This window comes from Gloeophyllum trabeum (genome assembly GCF_000344685.1).
Source record: "Gloeophyllum trabeum ATCC 11539 unplaced genomic scaffold GLOTRscaffold_00008, whole genome shotgun sequence".
NCBI lineage: Eukaryota > Fungi > Basidiomycota > Agaricomycetes > Gloeophyllales > Gloeophyllaceae > Gloeophyllum > Gloeophyllum trabeum.
This window is the reverse complement of record NW_006920417.1, coordinates 880,730-900,140: the sequence shown is the minus strand read 5'-3', so window position 1 is coordinate 900,140 and position 19,411 is coordinate 880,730. Positions and strand designations below refer to the sequence as shown.

Genomic DNA, 19,411 nt, shown 5'->3' with positions numbered 1-19,411 from the left:
TCCTCGTCATATATCTGCAGACCGTCATCATGTGACGTTCCGTGCGTGCGGCATCATGCTCTTCACGATCCGTGCTATCTTCCTCGGGAGCGAGGACGCGTCGTAGGAGAATAGAGCGCGTTTATTATGTAATTACGATTACAATTTTAATATAGAATAAGATTATACCCTATCCAGCAACTGAATACATGAGGAAGAGGAGAGATGACTACTCGTAGAAAGTAAAGATACTCACAGCTAGTCAAGGAACACATAGTACAGATTATCAGATGTAGCCAGAGCTAGTTATTGTGTCCACAAGTCGAGCTAGTTACAGCTAACCAATCTTAGATACACCATCGACTATTGCAGTTTGTGAGCCTCATGGCAAGCTGTACTACCCACGTGGTGAATTGATCTGAAAGACCGGATAATACTCGCGTAGAGCCCCTCCACTGACTAGACGATCGTTTCAGCGCTAGTCAGACCCTGACTAGACGAGCCTGCCTCGCAGTGAGTGTATCAAGAGCAATTAGACATCGACAGAGAACTGAAGGCCAAGGAGGACGAGTTGCTGGAATTAGAGCGCTCGGGGCGTGAGTATAAAGCCATGCAGAAGTTCAGGAGGCTCCAAGCGGCTGTGGATGCTTGGACATCACGGCTGGATGGTGAATTTGAGGAATGGCGCTCAGCGCGGGATAAGGTCGCAGAGGCTCAGGCTATTCTGGATGTTGTGACAGAGGAACACCAGATGTGGCAGGCTGAATTTGATTTGGTGAAGGAGAGGCATGAGGTACATGATCATTCGTGGACTTGAAGCAGAAGTTTTTCAATGACATCTGGTGCAGAAATGGCAGTCCTCCATGTGTTCTCACTCGTCTCCTGCATTACTGCTCAAGGATAAATGTGACATGTCGGAGTTTTAGTGCTTCTTGTATATCTGGGTGTATTTCTTTCCACTCCCATATTGTCACTTCCGTTGAGGGACTTCTTGCATTGTCTTTCCACTATTATCTATGACTGTGGCAAGAGAGGAGAGCAGGCAATTCCTTCGTGTCGTTTATTCGAATCGGTGTCCCGGTGCCACAGTCCAAGGCGTCCTCGGCCACGTGATCTCAGCCTGAGTATGTCATCACAAGTGACTCGCAGATTCGCAATGCTCTCGACCAGCGTTCACCTTGTTCTAAGTACACATCTCCTCTAATTTTAGCAGTCCTGGTGGAATATATCTTCCCGCCAGTACCGCTGATATCAGAGGAGACGAACCGTCCTAGCTCAAAACAAATTGTACCTCCATATGTCCATGGCCAGCAAACACGCTCTCGTATTCGGTGCAAGCGGTATCTCAGGCATCCCTCTCCTCCGCCACCTCCTCCCAAGCACCCCCTTCACCCGCGTAACCGGGCTTACTGCTCGCCCGCTCACCCTCTCCGCCAAGGAGCAAGAAGTCTTCCAGATAGACACGTCCTCGCCGAAGCTGCAGCTCGTCCCCGGCCTTGACCTGTCGAAGCCTACTGAGGAGGTCAAACAGTTCCTGCAAGATAACGTCCGGGACATCGCCACCGTCTCGCACGTCTTCTTCGTCGCATACAAGGAGATCGCGTCCGATCTGCAGGAGCAAGCCAGAATCAACATCGCCTTCGTCCGGCACGCGGTCGAAGCGCTCAACGCGCTCTGCCCCGACACCCTCGAGCTGGTCGTGCTCCAGACCGGCGGGAAGTATTACGGCGTCGAGTTCCAGGACGAGATCACGTTGAAGGCGCCGCTCAAGGAGGAGACACCGCGCCAGCCTGAGCCGTACTCTAAGCAGATATTTTATTACGGCCAGGTGGATGTCTTGAAGCAGCTCTCGCAAGGCAGACGCTGGACCTGGGTGGAGGTCAGGCCGGATGCGATTATTGGCACTGTTCCCCGGGGGAATTTCATGTAAATCCCTTCTCTCTCTCCTCTTCTATCGTGAGGCGTTTGTTTCCTACTTCTCCGTGTCTCTAGGAACCTCGCGGCCGGACTGGCCATCTACCTCTCCGTCAAGGCGGCTCTCCAGCCTGCTAGCACCGTCCCCTTCCCAGGGACAGCACAGGGATACAAGACCACTCACACTGATACGGATCACGATCTCATGGCGCGGTTCGAGATCGACCTCGCGCTGAAAGCCACAGCCAGCGCGGACGCGAAAGCCAAGGCAAGTTCATACTCCCCACTAGTGCTACGGACTAACTGTCTTCTCTAGTTGACTGAGAAGGCGTACAACATTGCGAACGGCGACGTCGTGAGCTGGGAAACCAAGTGGCCCGGGCTCTGCGCGTACTTCGGGCTCAAGGGCGCTCCTCCGGGCCCCCCAGGCCAGACTGAAGACATGAAGCAGTACGTCGCAAAGAACAAGGCGGAGTACCTCGCCAAGGCATCGAACAAGGCGCCGAACGCCCAGGGGAACCTAGACACCGCCGAGAGCGCGCTGGTCTTCACCGCTCTAGTATGCAGGTGCGCGCCCACTCTGTTTACTGTATCTCGTGGATAGCAGCCGGTATACTGATGCTTGGTACGATTGAATGTAGTTTTGGGAAGCAGAACCGAGAGTACGATCTTTCGAATGCGCGCGAGTTGGTCGGGTTCACAGAGACGATCGATTCGGTGAAGAGCTTTGCGGCCCAGTTCGACAAGATGAAGGCGCTGGGTCTCATCGCTTAGTGGCGTTCGCTGTGGTAAGAAGTTAAACCCAATTGTATACTAAAGTCGGTTTTCTGGTCTACTCGAGAAATGCTCTTAGCGGTGCCAGTGTCAGTATTTTGCGCCACCGACAGAACAGCTCCAGCAAGACGGGTCGACGCGCCCCGAAAGTGGCAAGACACACATCTACCTTCCGATTAACAGGTCACACTGCCCTTGCACACGGGAGAAACGGACGGTGGTAGATAAGGGATGCAATAAGAACAGAAGGGAAAATACAGGAAATACGCCAGAAGACTAGTCCAATCATCGCGACGTAAGTGAAAGCTTCGCTCTTCACCCACTCGCGGCGCGAAGTGCTGAGTGGAACCGCAGACGTGCCATGCAGCGGGGGCCAGGCTCATGCGAAACCTGCACATCCGCATCGTCAACACGCGTTCCGGGAGAACGAGCCATAGCTTCGAACTTACCTCGGAGTGGCAGCTAACATACTCCGTCCGGGCCTCCGCCAGCTCCTCCCTGAGCCTGTTCTGCCGCCTAATTAGCCTGAGATCCCCAGGCCGGAGCAGCCTGAGCTCGTCCGCCTGCCTCCCCACCAGCTCCACCAGCTCCGCGATCCGCTCTGCGTCCTCGAGCGCAGCGAAATGCGCCTCGAGCTGCTGCTCTCGCACCTTCACCTGCAACTCCATCGCGAGGATCTCCGCTTCGCACCTGGCGGCCCACGCGCGGGTACATTCGTCCAGGGTGCTCTCTAGTAGGCGCAGGTGCTTTGCGGCGGCCGGCGGCATGGGTAGGCTCTCTGAGGGGGATACGGCGACGCCGACTGCGTGCCAGTGCGGGGCTGGGTGAGGAGGCGGTCAGCAAACTTGGCCTTTGACCCATTGTGAGTGGAAGACGCACCTTTCTCAATGGTTGACCGCGGAGCAGGGTCAAGGCCCCACTCAAAGAACTCGACTCTCAGGTCCAGGGATGCGCGCATCTTCCTGATTGAAGGCATGGTGCGTAATCGATAAAGGATGTGTATCGCTCAGGATGAGGATGTGAATGAGAAGAAAAGTGCTGGAGCGGCCTTCTTAACGTCCAGGACGCGAGACTGACGCGCAGTGTCAGCCTACTAGGTAGTACGCGCTGCGGTCCATTCTACAACGCCAGTTCGTTGGGACTGTCGGGTCCGCTATCCGTGCAATAATGAGCTCTCTTGACAGTGTGAACAACCGAAGCTTAAGCCTGATGGCCTGAGGATATCTGGTCAATGGCCGTGCTCGCGATGCATCCTGAGAGTAGGGTGATTCAGTTCTAACTACGAAAGCCGCTTTTCGTCGCTTTCTGAGAAACCGCTTTCTCGGCTCGGCCGGAAAGGCGTGGGATCCCGGTCAAGCTGCTGCTTTTTGCAAGCGCAGAGCCAATGAGAGAGCTCAATGAGCGAGACTCGCGACTTCGCACGGGGTCGATTGCCCTTTCCAGAATGCAATGCATGGCCCCTTGCCGGTGGCTGTAACTTCGACGCTGCGAAAAGCGACAGAAAGCCGCTTTCGCATTTGGAACTGAATCTCCCTAGTGACTCTCCTGCCTGCCGTTCAGATGACGTAACATAACGCGTCTGTGGCACAATCGCACGCGACTGTGGCGCGCGTCGTGTCCTCGCCGCTAGCATTTTTGCTGCCGTCTTGCTCTCTGCTGTCAATGTCGAGACATGTACTGCACGTTGGCGACGCTCTGCCTCTGTAAGGACCCCGATCCTGGGGACTAGAGACACTCTCCTCTTCCATATTTGGCAGACCCGCCGCGGGTAGAGATAGGCGCTGCCACTGCCCGTGCTGATGTTCGACAAGGCTTTTGCCCTGCCAGTGTCTCTATTCGATTCACTCATTTCATCGATACCACACCGCTGCTATCCCTGCGCAGCCTCAATTCAGTGCGCTGCAAGCGTCCTCCCCGGCTGCTGACGCTGTACGATGCTGCCTGCCATTCACTACCCTGGGACACGGCTGAGCAGGGAGGGCACGGACTGTAGCCCTTCTCTCCGGGTGCACTGGCACGGCAGTTTCTGATACTTTGGAGGTTGATCTTATTACCGATGCTCTCGAAGGCGCTCTGCGTCTCGCCAGGGGTTGGCAACAATACGTTGTTAAATCACAGCTCTTACAAGCACACTTTCAAGTCAATTTCACTTTTACCTTCAAGCATCGCCGTCCAGCTCCTCGTAGTGCCTGTACAACCCCATCCCGTACTTCCTGCGCCGGCTGCTCGCGAGGTACGCCTTCAATTTCTCCTCCGACGCAACAGACTTCGTCGCCTCGAAGAGGGCGGGGTACTTCCCTGCCTTTTCGAAGGAGGCGAGGAGTCTCGGGAACGCGTACTGCAGGCCGTCGACTACCTGCAAATGGGATGAGGACGGGGAAGTAGACCAGGTGAAGCACTTCTTCTTCTAGCGTACCTGGAAGAGCACCAGGTCGGCGGTGGTCGTGGTGGACCCGACGAGCCTGTGCGACTTGGCGGGGTTCGAGGTGAGGACTTCCTCGAAGTACTGGAAGAACTTCGGAATACGATTCTTGCGGAAGTCCTCCGCGCGCCTCTTGGCTTCCTCTTTCTGATCCTCGTCTTCGTCGCGCACTCGTCAACATGATGGGCAGTCGTTAATAGCGGACGCACTCACAGTAGAGACTTGAGGCGATAGGGTGGTGCACCTACGCAGGGTGAGTATCAACACAGCGCAAGTGGACGATGCGGACAAGAGCAGCTCACATCGTGCGTCTCGTTCGACAAGTCCAGCGCCGTCAAGACGAGCTGGTTAACCCTGGCCCTCCTCAACTCCCTCTCTTCCTCGGAGTCGCCCTCGACATCGCCCGCAAGCCCGAGCTTCGGCGCGAGGTACGCGAGTATCGCGGGGGTCTGACTGATGAACACGGACTGCGTGCTGCCCTCGGGCGCGCTCTGCCCCTCGCGCGTCTTCGCCCGCTTCGCGCTGGACGCCGGGGACGCGAGCTCGAGGACGGGCGGGGCAAAGTGCGGCGGGTGCCCGGCGACGCTCGCGGACATGACGAGCTTGGTGAGCGCGCCGACGTCGGTGTCGTCGGTGTAGGGCTCGCCGGCGGCCTCGAACGCGAGGCGGACGTACTCGCCGCGCCCGGGGATCTCGGGCCAGTAGTGCAACGTGTAGGTCGACATGGGCGATGGAAGGAGTGCGCGGGTGTGGAAAGGCGGAGTGCGCGGGAGAGGACGGGTCGAGAGAGCGCCTTGCAATTGGGCACGACGCCCGGGTTGATGATCATCTGAAGTAGAGGTCAGATCTATGACATCATAGCTTTTCGCTCAGAGTCGACTCTATTCCTCGTCATGGCATATCATTCGAACGCGACCTTCAAAATGTATGGAAGCGTCTTGTATTGTACTCGTGTTAGAATCCCCGAGCCACATTTTCGCCATGCCGTGTTATCCTCACGAAGGCGCCGCCGACGACGACGATTGTTTCCATCTGCTATGCGCCGCGCATGCAGAACGTCGCTGAGGGCCGTCGACTCAGTGCGAGAAAACCTCGCGGCTGACGATCGATATCCAGAATCTGGCAAATGCAAAGTCTGGCTAGGTCCCGATCCTCCAGCAGCGGAAATGGCTGACATCCCCTCTCCCAATTATCCTCCTCAATTTTCGTCAGCTTCCTATCGTTGCATATTTCGCCATCGCTTCTCTTCGACGTCGACGCACGCAGAACTTGAACGCACGCCGTTTACCCGTGAGCATCCAAGTTCCCAGCCACCACCAATGCCTTCCTTCTTCAAGGCCCTCAAGGCGCTCCAGGCCAGATTCACGACCTCGACCACCCAGCCCGAGACTGCGTCCTGTCCCAGCACGGAGTCACCTCATCCCGCCCTATCCAACACGCCAACGCTCATCCACCGCCTCTCGCACAAGAAAGAGCCGTCCGTCTCCGTCAGCTCGTCCCTCGGCCCCGTTATTCTCGCAGATTCCCCCGCTTCTGCTGTTACCGCGTCCTCGCTGGAGAAGCTCGTCACTGTCAGCAGCAGCAAGTCCGCCGTTCACAAGTCTGCAGACCGCGTGAAGCTGTCCTCGTTCATTGTCCCCCGCCCGTGCGTGCCCCTCGTCCCGGTCACGCAGTGCGTTGCTGTCGGCACCCTGCCAGAGAAGCCAGAGTGCATGAAGGTGTCGATAGCGGAGAAGATCATGGAGAAGACTGTAAGTCCCGTGAAGGAACCCGCGTCGACGAAAGTGCGCAAAGAGACAAGGCAGGCTGGGGAGGACGATCCCTTTGCGCAGGCCGACGAGGAGGTTCGCGCTCTCGAGGCCGTCGTTGACGAGGGCAAGGCGAGTCACGAAGAGTGGAGCTTGAAGATGAGGGAGCTTTCGAGCCAGCCTCTGGACGCATTCGAGGATGACGAGGATCGCGTCACGGTGAGTCATCCTGAAAATATTCCTAGAGTCACGTTGACGCAGCCCGGACGGCCTGGAAGGTTGTCCAGGAACGGAGCTGCTCACCGGCGGGCTGCTCTGATTACTCGATGGACGCGACGGAAGTATCGTTCTCAAGCACTGTGACTGTATGCGTTTCTCCGATCCCGGTTCTCAAGTGTTATGGTGAAGAGGGGAAACCTCTTTGGGATCAAGGGGTGCGTTGTTAATCGCGAAGGGGGAGGCGGTATATTGGGTCGTGCTGAACAGCGAAGACGGCCTGAATTCGTCTAGCAAGGTGTCTGGTTGACACCTCCGGCAACGACTTGACTCGCTTGCTCCTCTGGCTGACGTCTCTGGGGCTTGTCTGATTCGTTACTCAACTTGGCCGCCTGGCTTTACGGACTTTGGCCGTCTATCGCTGGGCAACATCTTCGCTACCTTCGGCTCGTCTACAGCCGCAACGTTGTCTGCTCGCACCGTCTATCAGGAACTATGGTGTCATCCTGGGTCTCTATCTGGCACCGTTTCACAAGGCTCAAGTCGTTCAAGTCAGTACAGTCTCAAATCACACATCAAAGACGTGAACGCTCGAATACTGTCTGATGTATTGCGCGCTTCTTCTCGTTTGTGCATTGGCCGTGTTTCTCTGGGTATGAGGGTCTAAAGGATGGTTTATGTATCGCTGTATTGTGTCGGATAATGTGACGTTTGCTATGTCTTTATGGTTGGTTTGTGTACGCATGTATCGCTCGCTGCTATATATCGCTCTGGCATGAAGCCAAACACAAGGGTGTCACTCAAAGGCGTTCATGGGCAACGCGACGCGACGCGACACGAATGACGTCACGCGACGGCGCTTCGACCCGGCATTGAGATTGGCGACGCGTGAGGCGCGTTCCCCGCACTAGAATTCAAGTGCGTCGGTTCCGTCGTCGTCAGACTCGGCGTCCATACCGAACTCTCGTAAGGCCGTTAGTAAGCCTCCGCCAAGAGCCTCCATGGTATAAAGGTGCGCAATTCCGTGCAACATGTTGTTTTGTATCGCCCCTCATGCCCCCTATCCAAATCGCCGTCCCAGATGCCGACCTGGAGCTGTTGCACAAGAAACTTGAGCTCGTACGCTTTCCCGACGAACTCGAGGGTGTTGGCTGGGATTACGGTGTCCCCCTGGAAGACGTGGAGCGGCTCGTGGCGCGCTGGAGAGACGGCTATGACTGGCGGAAGCACGAGGCCGAGCTGAACCAGCTGCCCCAGTTCACAAGGGATATCGAGGTCGACGGCTTCGGGACACTGAATATCCACTATGTGCATCAGAGGAGTACACAAGAGAACGCGATCCCCTTGCTCTTCGTGCATGGATGTAAGTCAAGGTCGGAACTCCTTGCGGCACTGTATCTTACTGAGGGTGAAGGGCCTGGAAGCTTCATCGAGGCGCGAAAGATAATTCCTCTGCTGACCAGTGAATCGAGCGAGCATCCGAGTTTTCACGTGGTGGTGTACAGCTTGCCTGCCTTTGGGTTCTCCGAGGCACCTCGCAAGCCCGGCTTCGCTATCAAACAGTACGCGGAAGTGAGTCTGCGGCATTGTACAGCTGAGACACTCGAAGATTTGACATACATATCCAGATCGGTTTGAAGCTGATGCAAGCATTAGGGTACAACGAGTTCGGTAGGTCATCCAAGTCGGACACAAATGCGAGAATCGGGATAACCTGCTCACTACGCCTCTAGTAACGCAAGGTGGGGACTGGGGTCAACGGGTAACTACTCTCTGATTGTAGACAGTTCCTGTGGCATGGCTGAAATCCGATGCACAGGTCACTCGCAGAATGGCTACTCTATACGGCCCGAAGCACGTCAAAGCCTGGCACACGAACTTCACCCAGTCCGTCTCGGTCTTTACCACCCCCTTAGCCCTGACTCACCTTCCTGCAGCACCGACACACCGAGCTTCACCCGCAGCCCCCTCGCAGCTCTACAGCACGCCATCCACGAGTCCTCGATAATCCCCTTCAGCCCCTACACCGAGTTCGAGAAGAAGGGATTTAAACGGAATGAGTGGTTCGAGGCACACCAGGCAGGGTATTATACGGAGCAGAACACGCAGCCACAGACTCTCGGCTACGCCCTGGCGGACTCGCCGGTGGGCCTACTTGCTTGGATATACGAGAAGCTCGTGCTGTGGTCCGATAAATATCAGTGGGACGACGACGAAGGTGCATGCCGTTCTCAATCCCCGCCATCACGCGACTGACACCAAGGGCGGGTAGTTTTGACTTGGATATCGATATATTGGTTCTCCCGCGCGGGCCCGGCAGCGTCCCTGCGCATATACTACGAAGCGCACCACGCCGGGGACATCTTCGGCCAGCCCTACGTATCCGCGGTGCCGATGGGCGTGTCGTACTTCCCCGCGGAGCTCTTCCTCGCGCCCATATCGTACGTTTCTCCCGCCTCCGCATTCGCCAACTCATCAGGACCGCTTTGTAGATGGATGAAAGCGACCGGCCAGCTGGTGTTCACCGCGCACCACGAGTCGGGCGGACACTTTGCGGCACACGAGAAGCCGGAGGTGTTGGTTGACGATTTGAGGAAGATGTTTGGGAAGGGCGGGCCGGCGCATGGTGTCGTCCCCGGAAAGACTGGGTATGCTTAGGGCGCGATGGATTTGGAGGTATAGTTCTGCTGTATGTTTTTGGCGTCCTAAGAGGATAGCGCTCTCGTGGGGTTGCAGACGAGTACTAGTGCCATTATAGGCGCGCTGGCTTGTCTTCTGTACAGCTGTCATACAGCTGACTATACCTTGAATTGATATAGTTAGCTTACTGTGCGACGAGTTTCAAATCATCCTGGAACGCGACATACTTCTCCATGAGCCTATTATGACGTTCCGTCTGCACATTTATTATTTGACGCGCTATGAGCCTGGTTATGGACGCGCTAATTAGCGCGTTTCGATCGCGTCGTGACCGTTACGCGCTTTAGTAGTGCTTGTGACCCTTCGCGAAGCGCATCCTCTCACCATCATGTGGGACTCCGTACACATAGGACCTGAGAGAGTGACCGGGCTTCGGTAGCTTACCCTCTCACCATGGCCGAACAGCCTTTCAAGATTGCAGTGCCGGACGAAGAACTGGACTTGCTCCGGAGAAAGCTGGATCTTGTGCGGTTCCCGGACGAGCTCGAGGACGCCGGGTGGGACTATGGCGCGCCTCTGGACGACGTGAAGAAGCTGGTCGCACGCTGGAAAAACGGGTATGACTGGAGGCGGCATGAGGCGGAATTGAATGAGCTACCCCAGTTCACGAGAGACATTGAAGTGGATGGGTTCGGCACTCTCAATATCCATTACTTGCACCAGAAGAGCACAGAAGCGCATGCAATCCCACTCTTGTTCGTTCATGGATGTGCGGGTTTCATTATATCATGTCGCATATACACATATCAGCTCATAGGGAACGGCAGGGCCCGGCGGTTTCTTTGAAGCCAGGAAGATCCTCCCGCTGCTCACGTCGACTGTCCCGGAGCAGCCTACGTTCCATGTAGTCGTTCTGGGATTGCCTGGGTACGGGTTCTCGGAAGCACCGCGCAAGAAAGAATTTGGCATCTCTCAGTTCGCGGAGGTCAGCAGGTGCTTGGATCATGTCGTTTCGCATGGTCTGATGCGCAGTATAGGTTGGGTGTAAGCTCATGACGGCCCTTGGATATGAACAGTTCGGTAACGGTCTGGTCGCTGTCAGTTGGTGCGTGTCTGACGAGAGCTCCGCATTGATCGTAGTCACTCAAGGTGGAGATTGGGGGCATACGGTAAGGATATCCCGAGACGCCTTGTATTAGTAGCCGTTTAGGACCTTATCTGCGTGTAGATTACCCGTAGAATGGCGAGACTGTATGGCGGCAAGCATGTCAAGGCGTGGCACACGAATATGCCTCTGTAAGCCGTTCTGGCTTTTTGCCTCAAAAATCCCCGAAATGTCTAACAAATGATAGCGCCGATCCTCCCCGCCTGATGAGCGACCCGATCTTGGCTATCAAGCATACTTTGCATACTAGTACACCCTACAGCCCGTACAATGAAGCGGAACGTAAACGTCTGGAACGAGGCGAGCAGTTCGCGGCGGTCGGCCGAGGTTACTACCTGGAGCAAAGCACGCAACCCCAGACTCTTGGCTATAGTCTCGCCGATTCTCCCGTCGGGTTGCTAGCATGGATATATGAGAAGATGGTTAACTGGTCTGATCATTACGCATGGGATGATGATGAAGGTAAGTCCAGATGTAAGGGGACAATTCTGATTGACTCACTATGCCTATTAGTCCTAACGTGGATCTCTATCTATTGGTTTTCACGAGCCGGACCAGCCGCCTCGTTACGCATTTACTATGAGACTCGAGTCTTAGGCGGTCGCAATAACCAGCCAAAGGTTATTGGCGTACCGATGGGCGTGGCATACTTCCCGGGGGAACCTGTGGTCACTCCTAAATCGTGATTTCCTCTCATCCCCCCTGCCTGAAATCATGCTGATTGGAACTGCCTATATAGGTGGATGCACACTGTGGGCGAAGTGAAGTTCTGCACTGAGCACCCGAGCGGTGGGCATTTCGCGGCGTACGAGCAGCCTGAGGAGCTGGTGACGGCTCTAAGAAAGATGTTCGGAAAGGGAGGGCCTGCCTTCGGTGTTGTTCCGGGGAAGACAGGGTATGCTGGCTAATAGCTACTGTAACTCCAGTCCTGCAGTCAGCGTCCGGATACAGACTCGGGAGAGGTGAACTTGCATCTGGGTTGACGCCTTCCATAGGGCTTGTGGACAGGCCTTGTCGCCGCATAGCAGACATGCTGTAACGTAAGTCAGTCGAGTTTTGTGAGACATTCTACATAGCATGCGCCGCTCCTGACTCATTCCTTCCGCGACGCAAGGACGCTCGGCTAATTAACGCGTCTCGATCGCGTCGTGGGAGTCGCTGTGGGTCACCTGACCGTTACGCGTCCAATAGTGGCATAGTGTCCGTGCGCGAAGCAACTGAGGACCTCAGCAAAGCCCCGACCAGAGCCTCGGGCGAGCTTATTCAACTACCGGCGTCATGTGGATACATACTTAAGAAGAGGTATCCGGCTTCGCTAGGTTGCCCGCTACCTTGCACTCCATTCTTCAATATGGCTGAGCAACCTTTCAAGATCGCGGTACCTGACGAACAATTGGACTTGCTCCGGAAAAAGCTCGACCTTGTGCGGTTCCCAGACGAGCTTGAAAACGCCAAGTGGGACTATGGCGTGCCACTGGACGACGTGAAGAGGCTGGTCGCCCGCTGGAAAGACGGGTACGACTGGCGGCGGCACGAGGCGGAGCTCAATGAGCTCCCTCACTTTACGAGGGACATCGAAGTCGACGGGTTCGGCACTCTTAACATCCACTACGTGCACCAGAAGAGCGCAGAGGCGAACGCGATTCCGCTCTTGTTCGTCCATGGGTGTATGCGTTACAGTATATTTCTCGTACCCCGCGTTAAGCTCACAGTGGAACCTTTCAGGGCCTGGCGGGTTCTTCGAAGCGAGGAAGCTTTTGCCTCTGTTGACGTCGACTGTCCCGGAGCAGCCTACTTTCCATGTAGTTGTGGTGGGTCTCCCTGGGTACGGATTTTCGGAGGCACCCCGCAAGAAAGGGTTCGGTATCTCTCAGTTCGCTGAGGTCAGCTGCCGGAACGTACATCCTTCCGCGTGGCCAAACTCACGTGTACGGTATAGGTTGGGTGTAAACTCATGACAGCACTGGGGTATGAACACTTTGGTAACGTTCTCTCACTGCCACTCGGGACGCGAGCTTATTCTTATTATTCGTAGTCACTCAAGGCGGAGACTGGGGGCACGCGGTAAGGATATCCTGGAACCCCTTATGCTAGAATGCAGCTGCTTAGGATCGGCACTGTGCGCAGATTACTCGTCGAATGGCGAGACTTTATGGTGGCAAGCATGTCAAGGCCTGGCACACGAATATGCCTCAGTAAGTCATCGCCGCTACACGTATCGGTCACCCTGGAGACACTTTAATGTGCAATGTACGATAGGGCTGATCCTCCGCGCGTGACGAGCAACCCGCTTTTGGCGTTCAAGCATACTCTACATAACTGGACCCCTTACAGCCCGTATAGCAAGTCGGAACGTGAACGGATGGAGAGTGGCGCGCAGTTCGCATCGGTCGGCCGAGGATACTACATTGAGCAAAGCACGCAACCCCAGACACTTGGTTATAGTCTGGCCGACTCTCCCGTGGGCTTACTCGCGTGGATCTACGAGAAGCTGGTGAACTGGTCTGATCATTACGCATGGGACGATGATGAGGGTCAGTGTATCCCCATGAGTAGGCCGCTGCATTGTACTGACTTCGCCTTGCAGTCTTGACATGGATCTCTATCTATTGGTTCTCGCGAGCCGGACCAGCCGCGTCCTTACGCATTTATTATGAGTACCGAGCGTTAGGTGATGGCGTTAACCAGCCCAAAGTGACTGGCGTGCCGATGGGTGTATCATACTTCCCCGGGGAACCTGTCGTGGCACCCATATCGTCAGTCCTCCTTTTCTGTGTCGCTGAAGTCGTACTAACCGTTGGCATCCATCACAAAGCTGGATGCAAACTGTGGGCGAAGTGAAGTCCTTGACCGAACACCCGAGGGGTGGGCATTTCGCGGCGTACGAGCAACCAGAGGAGATAGCGGGGGCTCTGAGGAAGATGTTCGGAAAGGGCGGCCCTGCCTTTAATGTCGTTCCAGGAAAGACCGGGTATGCTAGCGATAGTTAGAGCTTCTTGAATTTGGAGGCAGCATCCGGACGCGTCGTGCAAAGCGCGTTCGGATCGTGTCTGCTATTTATAGTGTACGCGTTGTGGCGCTCAGCTGTGGCCCGGACTCAGCTGAGCACAACGCGTGGATCTCTAGTGTACTCTGTTTAGCTCGCAATGCCATTACTAATTGGCGTCAACGTACAACTCGGGCTTCTAGGAGCTCTATCCCGCCGGTGTGGGTTCCCTTGCGACATTGGGTCTTGCCACGATACTCAGTAGTCCTCAATGTCCGAACAGCCGTACAAGATCGCCGTCGCGGACGAGGATCTGAATCTCTTGCAGCGTAAACTTGACCTCATACGGTTCCCTGACGAGCTTGAGAATGCCGGCTGGGACTATGGGGTTCCCCTCTCCGACATAGAACGCCTTGCCGCTCGATGGAAAGATGGCTACGACTGGAGGAAGTATGAAGCAGAGTTGAACGAACTCCCCCAGTTTACCCGTGATATCGAAGTAGAAGGGTTCGGGACTTTGAATATTCATTATATCCATCAGAGGAGTCCCGAGGAGAACGCGATCCCTCTGCTCTTCGTCCATGGATGTGAGTTGGCCCCCCCTGTAGGCATGACCAAGTGCATGGACTCGGAATTCATCGCTCTCACTCGATAGGGCCGGGCAGTTTCTTTGAAGCCCGCAAGATTGTACCGCTACTCACAAGCAAGTCTGAACCGGAGCATCCCAGCTTCCATGTTGTCGTGATGGGTCTACCGGGCTACGGATTTTCTGAAGCTCCAAAGAAGAAAGGATTCGCCCTTTCACAGTATGCTGAGGTTAGAGCGCTCGCTGAAACTCGTGACAAGTTAATTGAACCTTTTCCCACCTCCAGGTCGGGAACAAACTCATGCTAGCTCTAGGTTATGATGAGTACGGTAATTAGACTCCAACAATCCCCAATTAGTCTCTCTCGTCGCTCATATTTCGCGCAGTAACTCAGGGTGGAGATTGGGGTTATGTTGTGCGTGTCTACCGTTCTCCGACCTGCACATCAAGCGTGGAATCGAAAAAGCTGTCTCTAGATCACTCGTAAAATGGCAAAGCTTTACGGCGGGAAATATGTCAAAGCTTGGCATACTAATTGCACTCTGTAAGGTCTCGCCCCGCATGCTTGACATAGGCTGATGTAGTTCTGGCCACAGGGCGAGCCCCCCGAGCTTCACTCGCCACCCGGTCCTCGCATTGAGCCATTTCCTCCACACGTACACACCGTTCAGCCCTTACAACGAGTACGAACGCAAGGGACTCGAGCACACGAATCAGTTCCGAACGAAAGGCAGCGGGTACTCCGCAGAGCAGGCTACCCAGCCTCAAACGCTAGGCTATAGTCTGGCCGACTCGCCCGTGGGCTTGCTCGCGTGGATCTACGAGAAACTTGTTCGTTGGACGGATGGCTACAAGTGGGACGACGACGAGGGTAGGCCGCGATTCCTGGCATCAGCGGATAAATCTGATGCTGCGTGACTCGCAGTCCTCACCTGGATTTCCATATACTGGTTTTCGAGAGCCGGGCCAGCAGCATCTCTGCGTATCTACTACGAGACTGTGAAGGATCGTAGCAACCTAGACCTTGTCCCGGGTGTGCCCATGGGGGTCTCTTATTTCCCCGCGGAGCTCTTCGTTGTGCCCAAGTCGTCAGTGCGCTGTCTCTAGAATATGTGCAACATGCGGCTAACTTGTATATTTTCGCAGATGGATGCGTACGGTCGGCGACGTCGTCTTCTTGGCCGAGCACCCTGGCGGCGGTCACTTTGCTGCTCACGAGAAGCCAGATGAGCTCGTGGCGGACCTTAGGAAGATGTTCGGCAAAGGTGGCCCAGCCTTCCATGTCGTTCAAGGGAAGAGCGGCTACAGTGCTTAGCACTGGCTTACGAGCACGTCACCCGCCCTACTGCCTCATTGACTCCTCTACCCCAGAGATAAATACAGTAACAGCCACCTTTGATTGCTTCACCCATGCATATGCCCCAGCTAGTAACCGAATAAACCAGTTACAAACAGTTGGTCGTAGCTACGGTGTGTGCGTGCAGCCAGTGCACACATGCGATAGCGCTAGTCGTAACGGAACGGAGCCAAGAAGATTCTTTGAAATCGTAAAAAGTCCCAAAGACAACAAAATATTCTGCAATAGAACAGAGAAAGCTGTACGATAAACAGCAACGACGAAAACAGAAATTTATTAGCGAAGCCCGAGTTAGCTATAAAGATACTATGTAAGCCGAGGGAACACTAACGCTAAACACTCAGACGAGAATGCGCCAGGAGAGCAGGTCTTCAAGTCATCCGAGTGAAAGCCGAATAAATAACATAAACCATCACTATCCCACAACGACACAAAGCCAAGAAAGATGGCGCCTTGAAGAAAACAGGGATGCGGAACGGGGTATATTTTCAATTGCAGACACCGCAGTCCGTAGTCCCAAGCCGTACACAGATGCGCAGGAGCCATACTAGCATCAAGTCCCCGAGGAACAGACCGTGGGCCTCTACCAGTTCATGGTGTTCTCCCTCAAGATCGGAGTTGAGATCGCGCCGGGCATAACGGGCCTCCGCTCTCTCATGCCCTCCGGGCTGACGCGGTGGTCATACGTCTCTTCCTGCGCTCTCTGCCCTCCATATCCCCGTAACGAGTCTTCAGCAAAGTAGAAACTCCTGCGGCGCTGACCACCTAGACTGTCACGGTCAAACTCGTGGTCAGGGGGAGGAATGCTAGCGGGGTCCGGGTCCGACAGACGGCGATGTGCGAGTTCCTGCCTCTGCTTCACTGAGCGATACACGAGGTAACCCAGCACCAATAGCGTGATTCCACCCAAAGCACTGACGATGCCTATGATGGCATTTTCTCGTACTTTGCTGGACCCGGAGGATGCAGTCGCGCCCCCATTGGAGGATCCAGACGAGGAACTGCCGTTATCACCATTGTTGGGATCCTGGTAAGTCGTCACTGCAAAGGAGCTATCGACGTGAGCGGCCAGCTCAGCTGGCAACCCAGTCGTGCCAGTGTAGAAGGCAGACTGCTTAGCCTTGATTTGCGCCGCCAGGTCGTCAACGAGGTCGGAGGGAATGTAACCCAGCCACATAGTTCCTAACTGGGCTGCATCCGCCGGACCCTTGTACGTTTCTGGGATATACACCTGCAGGGCGTAGGTCTGCACCTGAGAGTCTTCAATTTCAAGTCAGTACAACGATACAACGTATGGTCGAATACACGAACCTGATATGCTCAGAGCGGCTTCCAAGCACTGCGGGAATCCAGAGAAGATCTGACTGGAAGTCATCCAGTTCTGCGCGACGAATTGCCAGTTCAAGCCATAGTCGAACAGGATGCTGATCATAGTGCTGTCGGATGTGTCCGCGGCTGCTGACATGGGGGTGGGCGGGTAAATGCGTCCCGGCAGACTAGATGGCAAAGCCACCGCAGAGGGACTAGCTGTAGCAGTCGCGACGCGCGAGATGGACAGGGTCGTGGCAGGCGCGTCAGGGTTTGTCTGCGTAGTCGATGCGCTCGAGCTGGAACTAGTAGCGGAGTTGAAGATGAGCGACGACTGCGTGATAAACGATGGCAGAGGTGCTTGGGAATACGTGGCGGTCGCGCTCGAAGACGAAGATTCCGACAGGCTCACACTGATGGTCGTGGTGACGGAGTACGACGCAGTGGTGGAGTTCGTCGGGAAGCTGATAGTCACTGTGCCGTTGGAAGAAACGGTCGAGCTGCAACAGAATAGCGGTCAATACCATGGATACACATCATAGGCGGGCAGAGAACATTACCTTCCGGACAGAGGGGAAGTAGTGGTCTGGGAATCGGACACACTGGTGATCACGCTCGTGAAAGAAGACGACGTAATGGTACCACTGATAGTGGTAGCATTTTCTGAACCGGACAAAGTCGAGCTCCCCGAGGTGATGGTCGAATCAGTTGCGGAGGAAGTAACAGACCCAGAGCTCGTGTCCGAGACACTAATGGTCGTAGTGACGGTAGAGCAACCCCAAGTTATACCGAGGGCGGTATCGCAAGAGGTAGATGTGACAACGCTACCGGTCGAGGAACTATCCGTGGTAGCCGAAGAAGGTGCACTGGTCAGCGTACCACTACTGGTCACAGAATCAGAGGTTGAATCCGAGAACGACACAGAGTCTGAGTTACTTGTGGCCGAAGCGGTGGAAGTGATAGTCGAGCAACCCCATGTAATTCCCAGGGCCACATCACATGCGGTAGTAGTAACAGTGCTCTGGACCGACGGACTGTCACTAGATGCCGATGATGGCGCGCTCGTCAGCGTGGCACTGCTGGTCGCAGAACCGCTGGCGGGATCAGAAGACGCCGCATCAGACGGCGCGCTGCTCGTGGAAGTCGGGGACGCGATCGTGGAGCAGCCGAGGGTTATCCCAAGCAGCTCATTGCAAGACGTGACAGGCTCCGCGGAAGTGCTAGAAGAGCTGTCAGAGGCAGAGCTGGTGTCGCTGGGAGCGCTGGTGGTCAGAGTAGGGCTACTAGAATCCGACGAAGGGGCAGAAGTAGGGCTGCTGGAATCCGACGAGGCTGACGAGGGACTGCTCACGCTGCTCGTGTCTGAGGGCAAGGAAGCGGGGGCAGAGGAATCTGTGGAAGTAGGGGATGGAGACACCGTGCTGCAAATGAGACCCAAGAAGCCGCAGCTCGTGACAGGGGCTGAGCTCGTGGGGGAAGAGGTTATGCTGGTCGACGTATCAGTAGGGGCCTGTGTCGTCGAAGCTGATGACGCGGAAGCGCTCGATGTCGTAGAGTCGCTCGACGAAGCAGGGGCCGAAGAGGACGCCGATGAACCGCTGCTGCCTGCCGACGAGGAGCTGGTCCCACTAGAAGACGAGCTAGTGGAGGTCAATGTCGCGGACGAGGCCGACGAAGACCCTGATGACGCAGAATCCGCAGAGGATGAAGATGCCGAGGACGAGACAGTCGGTGTGGCAAGGGAAGGGGGGAGGCCTAGTTGCCCCACAGCAGCTAGAGGCAAGTATTAGTGGGGTTAGAATCAGGGATATCGAAGGCACTCACAAGTGACGCCGGTGCCAATGTCGGATAGACCGTCCCCAAGCCCATCTGACAGTGTGCCCAAAGCATCCCCCAGGTCGCGAGGGGTGCTGCGCCTCACCCTCTTCATGCCCGAACGCCGCGCATGATTATCGAGAGACGAAGCATGGGAAGCATCGACGGAAAACAAACAAGTAGAAACAAGGAAAGCAACGAGGAAACAGAACCTGGCAGAGTACATCGGTCTATATGGCAGATAAATGTCGGTTTTTGCGACGTGGGTGCTGAAGAGCCGGACAGCAAGACGCCGAGGACGGAGTCCGCTAGAGGAACGAGCGTGGATGTACTGCTATGAGGGGCAGCGAACGAGGCGCACACAGACCAGGAGGATGGGACTGGCGGCAACAGCGAGGAAGGGAAAAGAAAGACAGGAAGAGAACAGCAGAATAAATATCGCGTCGTCGTTGAGGGGGAAGCGTGGCGGCAAGACTGGCCGCTTGATATGGCAATCGTTTT

General features: G+C 55.5%; 10 protein-coding genes across 10 annotated transcripts; 7 read left to right on the top strand and 3 right to left on the bottom strand.

The window, feature by feature from the left end:
• Positions 1 to 1,199: 1,199 nt before the first annotated feature.
• On the top strand, positions 1,200 to 2,751 carry GLOTRDRAFT_121735 (uncharacterized protein). The gene is made up of 4 exons (XM_007868772.1): positions 1,200 to 1,905; positions 1,972 to 2,182; positions 2,210 to 2,460; positions 2,535 to 2,751. The coding sequence occupies exons 1-4, from the start codon at positions 1,277 to 1,279 to the stop codon at positions 2,665 to 2,667; spliced, it is 1,224 nt and encodes a 407-aa protein (XP_007866963.1). The 5' UTR covers positions 1,200 to 1,276; the 3' UTR covers positions 2,668 to 2,751.
• A 135-nt stretch (positions 2,752 to 2,886) lies between these two features.
• On the bottom strand, positions 2,887 to 3,643 carry GLOTRDRAFT_139220 (uncharacterized protein; the record flags this gene model as incomplete). Its single annotated transcript, XM_007868771.1, has 3 exons — positions 2,887 to 3,057; positions 3,117 to 3,487; positions 3,547 to 3,643. 3 exons carry the CDS (start codon positions 3,641 to 3,643, stop codon positions 2,983 to 2,985), a joined length of 543 nt encoding a protein of 180 aa, XP_007866962.1. The 3' UTR covers positions 2,887 to 2,982.
• A 684-nt stretch (positions 3,644 to 4,327) lies between these two features.
• On the bottom strand, positions 4,328 to 5,843 carry GLOTRDRAFT_121734 (glutathione S-transferase). Its single transcript, XM_007868770.1, has 4 exons — positions 5,392 to 5,843; positions 5,303 to 5,333; positions 5,084 to 5,247; positions 4,328 to 5,023 (listed from the first exon to the last, which is right to left on the bottom strand). Exons 1-4 carry the CDS (start codon positions 5,812 to 5,814, stop codon positions 4,826 to 4,828), a joined length of 816 nt encoding a protein of 271 aa, XP_007866961.1. The 5' UTR covers positions 5,815 to 5,843; the 3' UTR covers positions 4,328 to 4,825.
• Positions 5,844 to 6,408: 565 nt separating this feature from the next.
• GLOTRDRAFT_94129 (uncharacterized protein) lies at positions 6,409 to 7,383 on the top strand (the record flags this gene model as incomplete). Its single annotated transcript, XM_007868769.1, has 3 exons — positions 6,409 to 7,056; positions 7,083 to 7,271; positions 7,348 to 7,383. 3 exons carry the CDS (start codon positions 6,409 to 6,411, stop codon positions 7,381 to 7,383), a joined length of 873 nt encoding a protein of 290 aa, XP_007866960.1.
• Positions 7,384 to 8,106: 723 nt separating this feature from the next.
• Positions 8,107 to 9,838, top strand: GLOTRDRAFT_139218 (alpha/beta-hydrolase; the record flags this gene model as incomplete). Its single annotated transcript, XM_007868768.1, has 8 exons — positions 8,107 to 8,416; positions 8,468 to 8,625; positions 8,682 to 8,724; positions 8,787 to 8,815; positions 8,873 to 8,940; positions 8,991 to 9,271; positions 9,326 to 9,494; positions 9,546 to 9,838. 8 exons carry the CDS (start codon positions 8,107 to 8,109, stop codon positions 9,709 to 9,711), a joined length of 1,224 nt encoding a protein of 407 aa, XP_007866959.1. The 3' UTR covers positions 9,712 to 9,838.
• Positions 9,839 to 10,146: 308 nt separating this feature from the next.
• GLOTRDRAFT_139217 (alpha/beta-hydrolase) lies at positions 10,147 to 11,766 on the top strand (the record flags this gene model as incomplete). Its single annotated transcript, XM_007868767.1, has 7 exons — positions 10,147 to 10,462; positions 10,521 to 10,678; positions 10,731 to 10,862; positions 10,922 to 10,989; positions 11,046 to 11,320; positions 11,372 to 11,540; positions 11,598 to 11,766. The coding sequence occupies 7 exons, from the start codon at positions 10,147 to 10,149 to the stop codon at positions 11,764 to 11,766; spliced, it is 1,287 nt and encodes a 428-aa protein (XP_007866958.1).
• A 443-nt stretch (positions 11,767 to 12,209) lies between these two features.
• Positions 12,210 to 14,023, top strand: GLOTRDRAFT_77373 (alpha/beta-hydrolase; the record flags this gene model as incomplete). Its single annotated transcript, XM_007868766.1, has 8 exons — positions 12,210 to 12,525; positions 12,584 to 12,741; positions 12,798 to 12,840; positions 12,894 to 12,922; positions 12,986 to 13,053; positions 13,118 to 13,392; positions 13,446 to 13,614; positions 13,674 to 14,023. The coding sequence occupies 8 exons, from the start codon at positions 12,210 to 12,212 to the stop codon at positions 13,846 to 13,848; spliced, it is 1,233 nt and encodes a 410-aa protein (XP_007866957.1). The 3' UTR covers positions 13,849 to 14,023.
• A 13-nt stretch (positions 14,024 to 14,036) lies between these two features.
• On the top strand, positions 14,037 to 15,773 carry GLOTRDRAFT_77367 (alpha/beta-hydrolase). The gene is made up of 8 exons (XM_007868765.1): positions 14,037 to 14,431; positions 14,500 to 14,660; positions 14,717 to 14,759; positions 14,817 to 14,845; positions 14,907 to 14,974; positions 15,027 to 15,301; positions 15,356 to 15,518; positions 15,577 to 15,773. Exons 1-8 carry the CDS (start codon positions 14,116 to 14,118, stop codon positions 15,743 to 15,745), a joined length of 1,224 nt encoding a protein of 407 aa, XP_007866956.1. The 5' UTR covers positions 14,037 to 14,115; the 3' UTR covers positions 15,746 to 15,773.
• Positions 15,774 to 16,370: 597 nt separating this feature from the next.
• Positions 16,371 to 17,252, bottom strand: GLOTRDRAFT_130042 (uncharacterized protein; the record flags this gene model as incomplete). The annotated part of the gene is made up of 2 exons (XM_007868764.1): positions 16,371 to 17,047; positions 17,099 to 17,252. 2 exons carry the CDS (start codon positions 17,250 to 17,252, stop codon positions 16,371 to 16,373), a joined length of 831 nt encoding a protein of 276 aa, XP_007866955.1.
• An 85-nt stretch (positions 17,253 to 17,337) lies between these two features.
• GLOTRDRAFT_94125 (uncharacterized protein) lies at positions 17,338 to 18,885 on the top strand (the record flags this gene model as incomplete). Its single annotated transcript, XM_007868763.1, has 2 exons — positions 17,338 to 17,589; positions 17,638 to 18,885. 2 exons carry the CDS (start codon positions 17,338 to 17,340, stop codon positions 18,883 to 18,885), a joined length of 1,500 nt encoding a protein of 499 aa, XP_007866954.1.
• Between the last annotated feature and the right edge of the window lie 526 nt (positions 18,886 to 19,411).

What these genes read in the sequence shown, in the direction of transcription:
- GLOTRDRAFT_121735 (XM_007868772.1), top strand. Translation starts at nt 1,277, where the DNA reads ATGTCCATGGCCAGCAAACACGCTCTCGTATTCGGTGCAAGCGGTATC. An exon ending in CAAGTTCATACTCCCCACTA is followed by an intron (nt 2,183 to 2,209) that starts GTGCTACGGACT and finishes TGTCTTCTCTAG; the next exon opens with TTGACTGAGAAGGCGTACAA. An exon ending in TTCACCGCTCTAGTATGCAG is followed by an intron (nt 2,461 to 2,534) that starts GTGCGCGCCCAC and finishes GATTGAATGTAG; the next exon opens with TTTTGGGAAGCAGAACCGAG.
- GLOTRDRAFT_121734 (XM_007868770.1), bottom strand. Translation starts at nt 5,814, where the DNA reads ATGTCGACCTACACGTTGCACTACTGGCCCGAGATCCCCGGGCGCGGC. An exon ending in TATCGCCTCAAGTCTCTACT is followed by an intron (nt 5,248 to 5,302) that starts GTGAGTGCGTCC and finishes TGCGCGACGAAG; the next exon opens with ACGAGGATCAGAAAGAGGAA. An exon ending in CCGACCTGGTGCTCTTCCAG is followed by an intron (nt 5,024 to 5,083) that starts GTACGCTAGAAG and finishes TCCCATTTGCAG; the next exon opens with GTAGTCGACGGCCTGCAGTA.
- GLOTRDRAFT_77367 (XM_007868765.1), top strand. Translation starts at nt 14,116, where the DNA reads ATGTCCGAACAGCCGTACAAGATCGCCGTCGCGGACGAGGATCTGAAT. An exon ending in TCTAGGTTATGATGAGTACG is followed by an intron (nt 14,760 to 14,816) that starts GTAATTAGACTC and finishes TATTTCGCGCAG; the next exon opens with TAACTCAGGGTGGAGATTGG. An exon ending in CAAGTGGGACGACGACGAGG is followed by an intron (nt 15,302 to 15,355) that starts GTAGGCCGCGAT and finishes CGTGACTCGCAG; the next exon opens with TCCTCACCTGGATTTCCATA.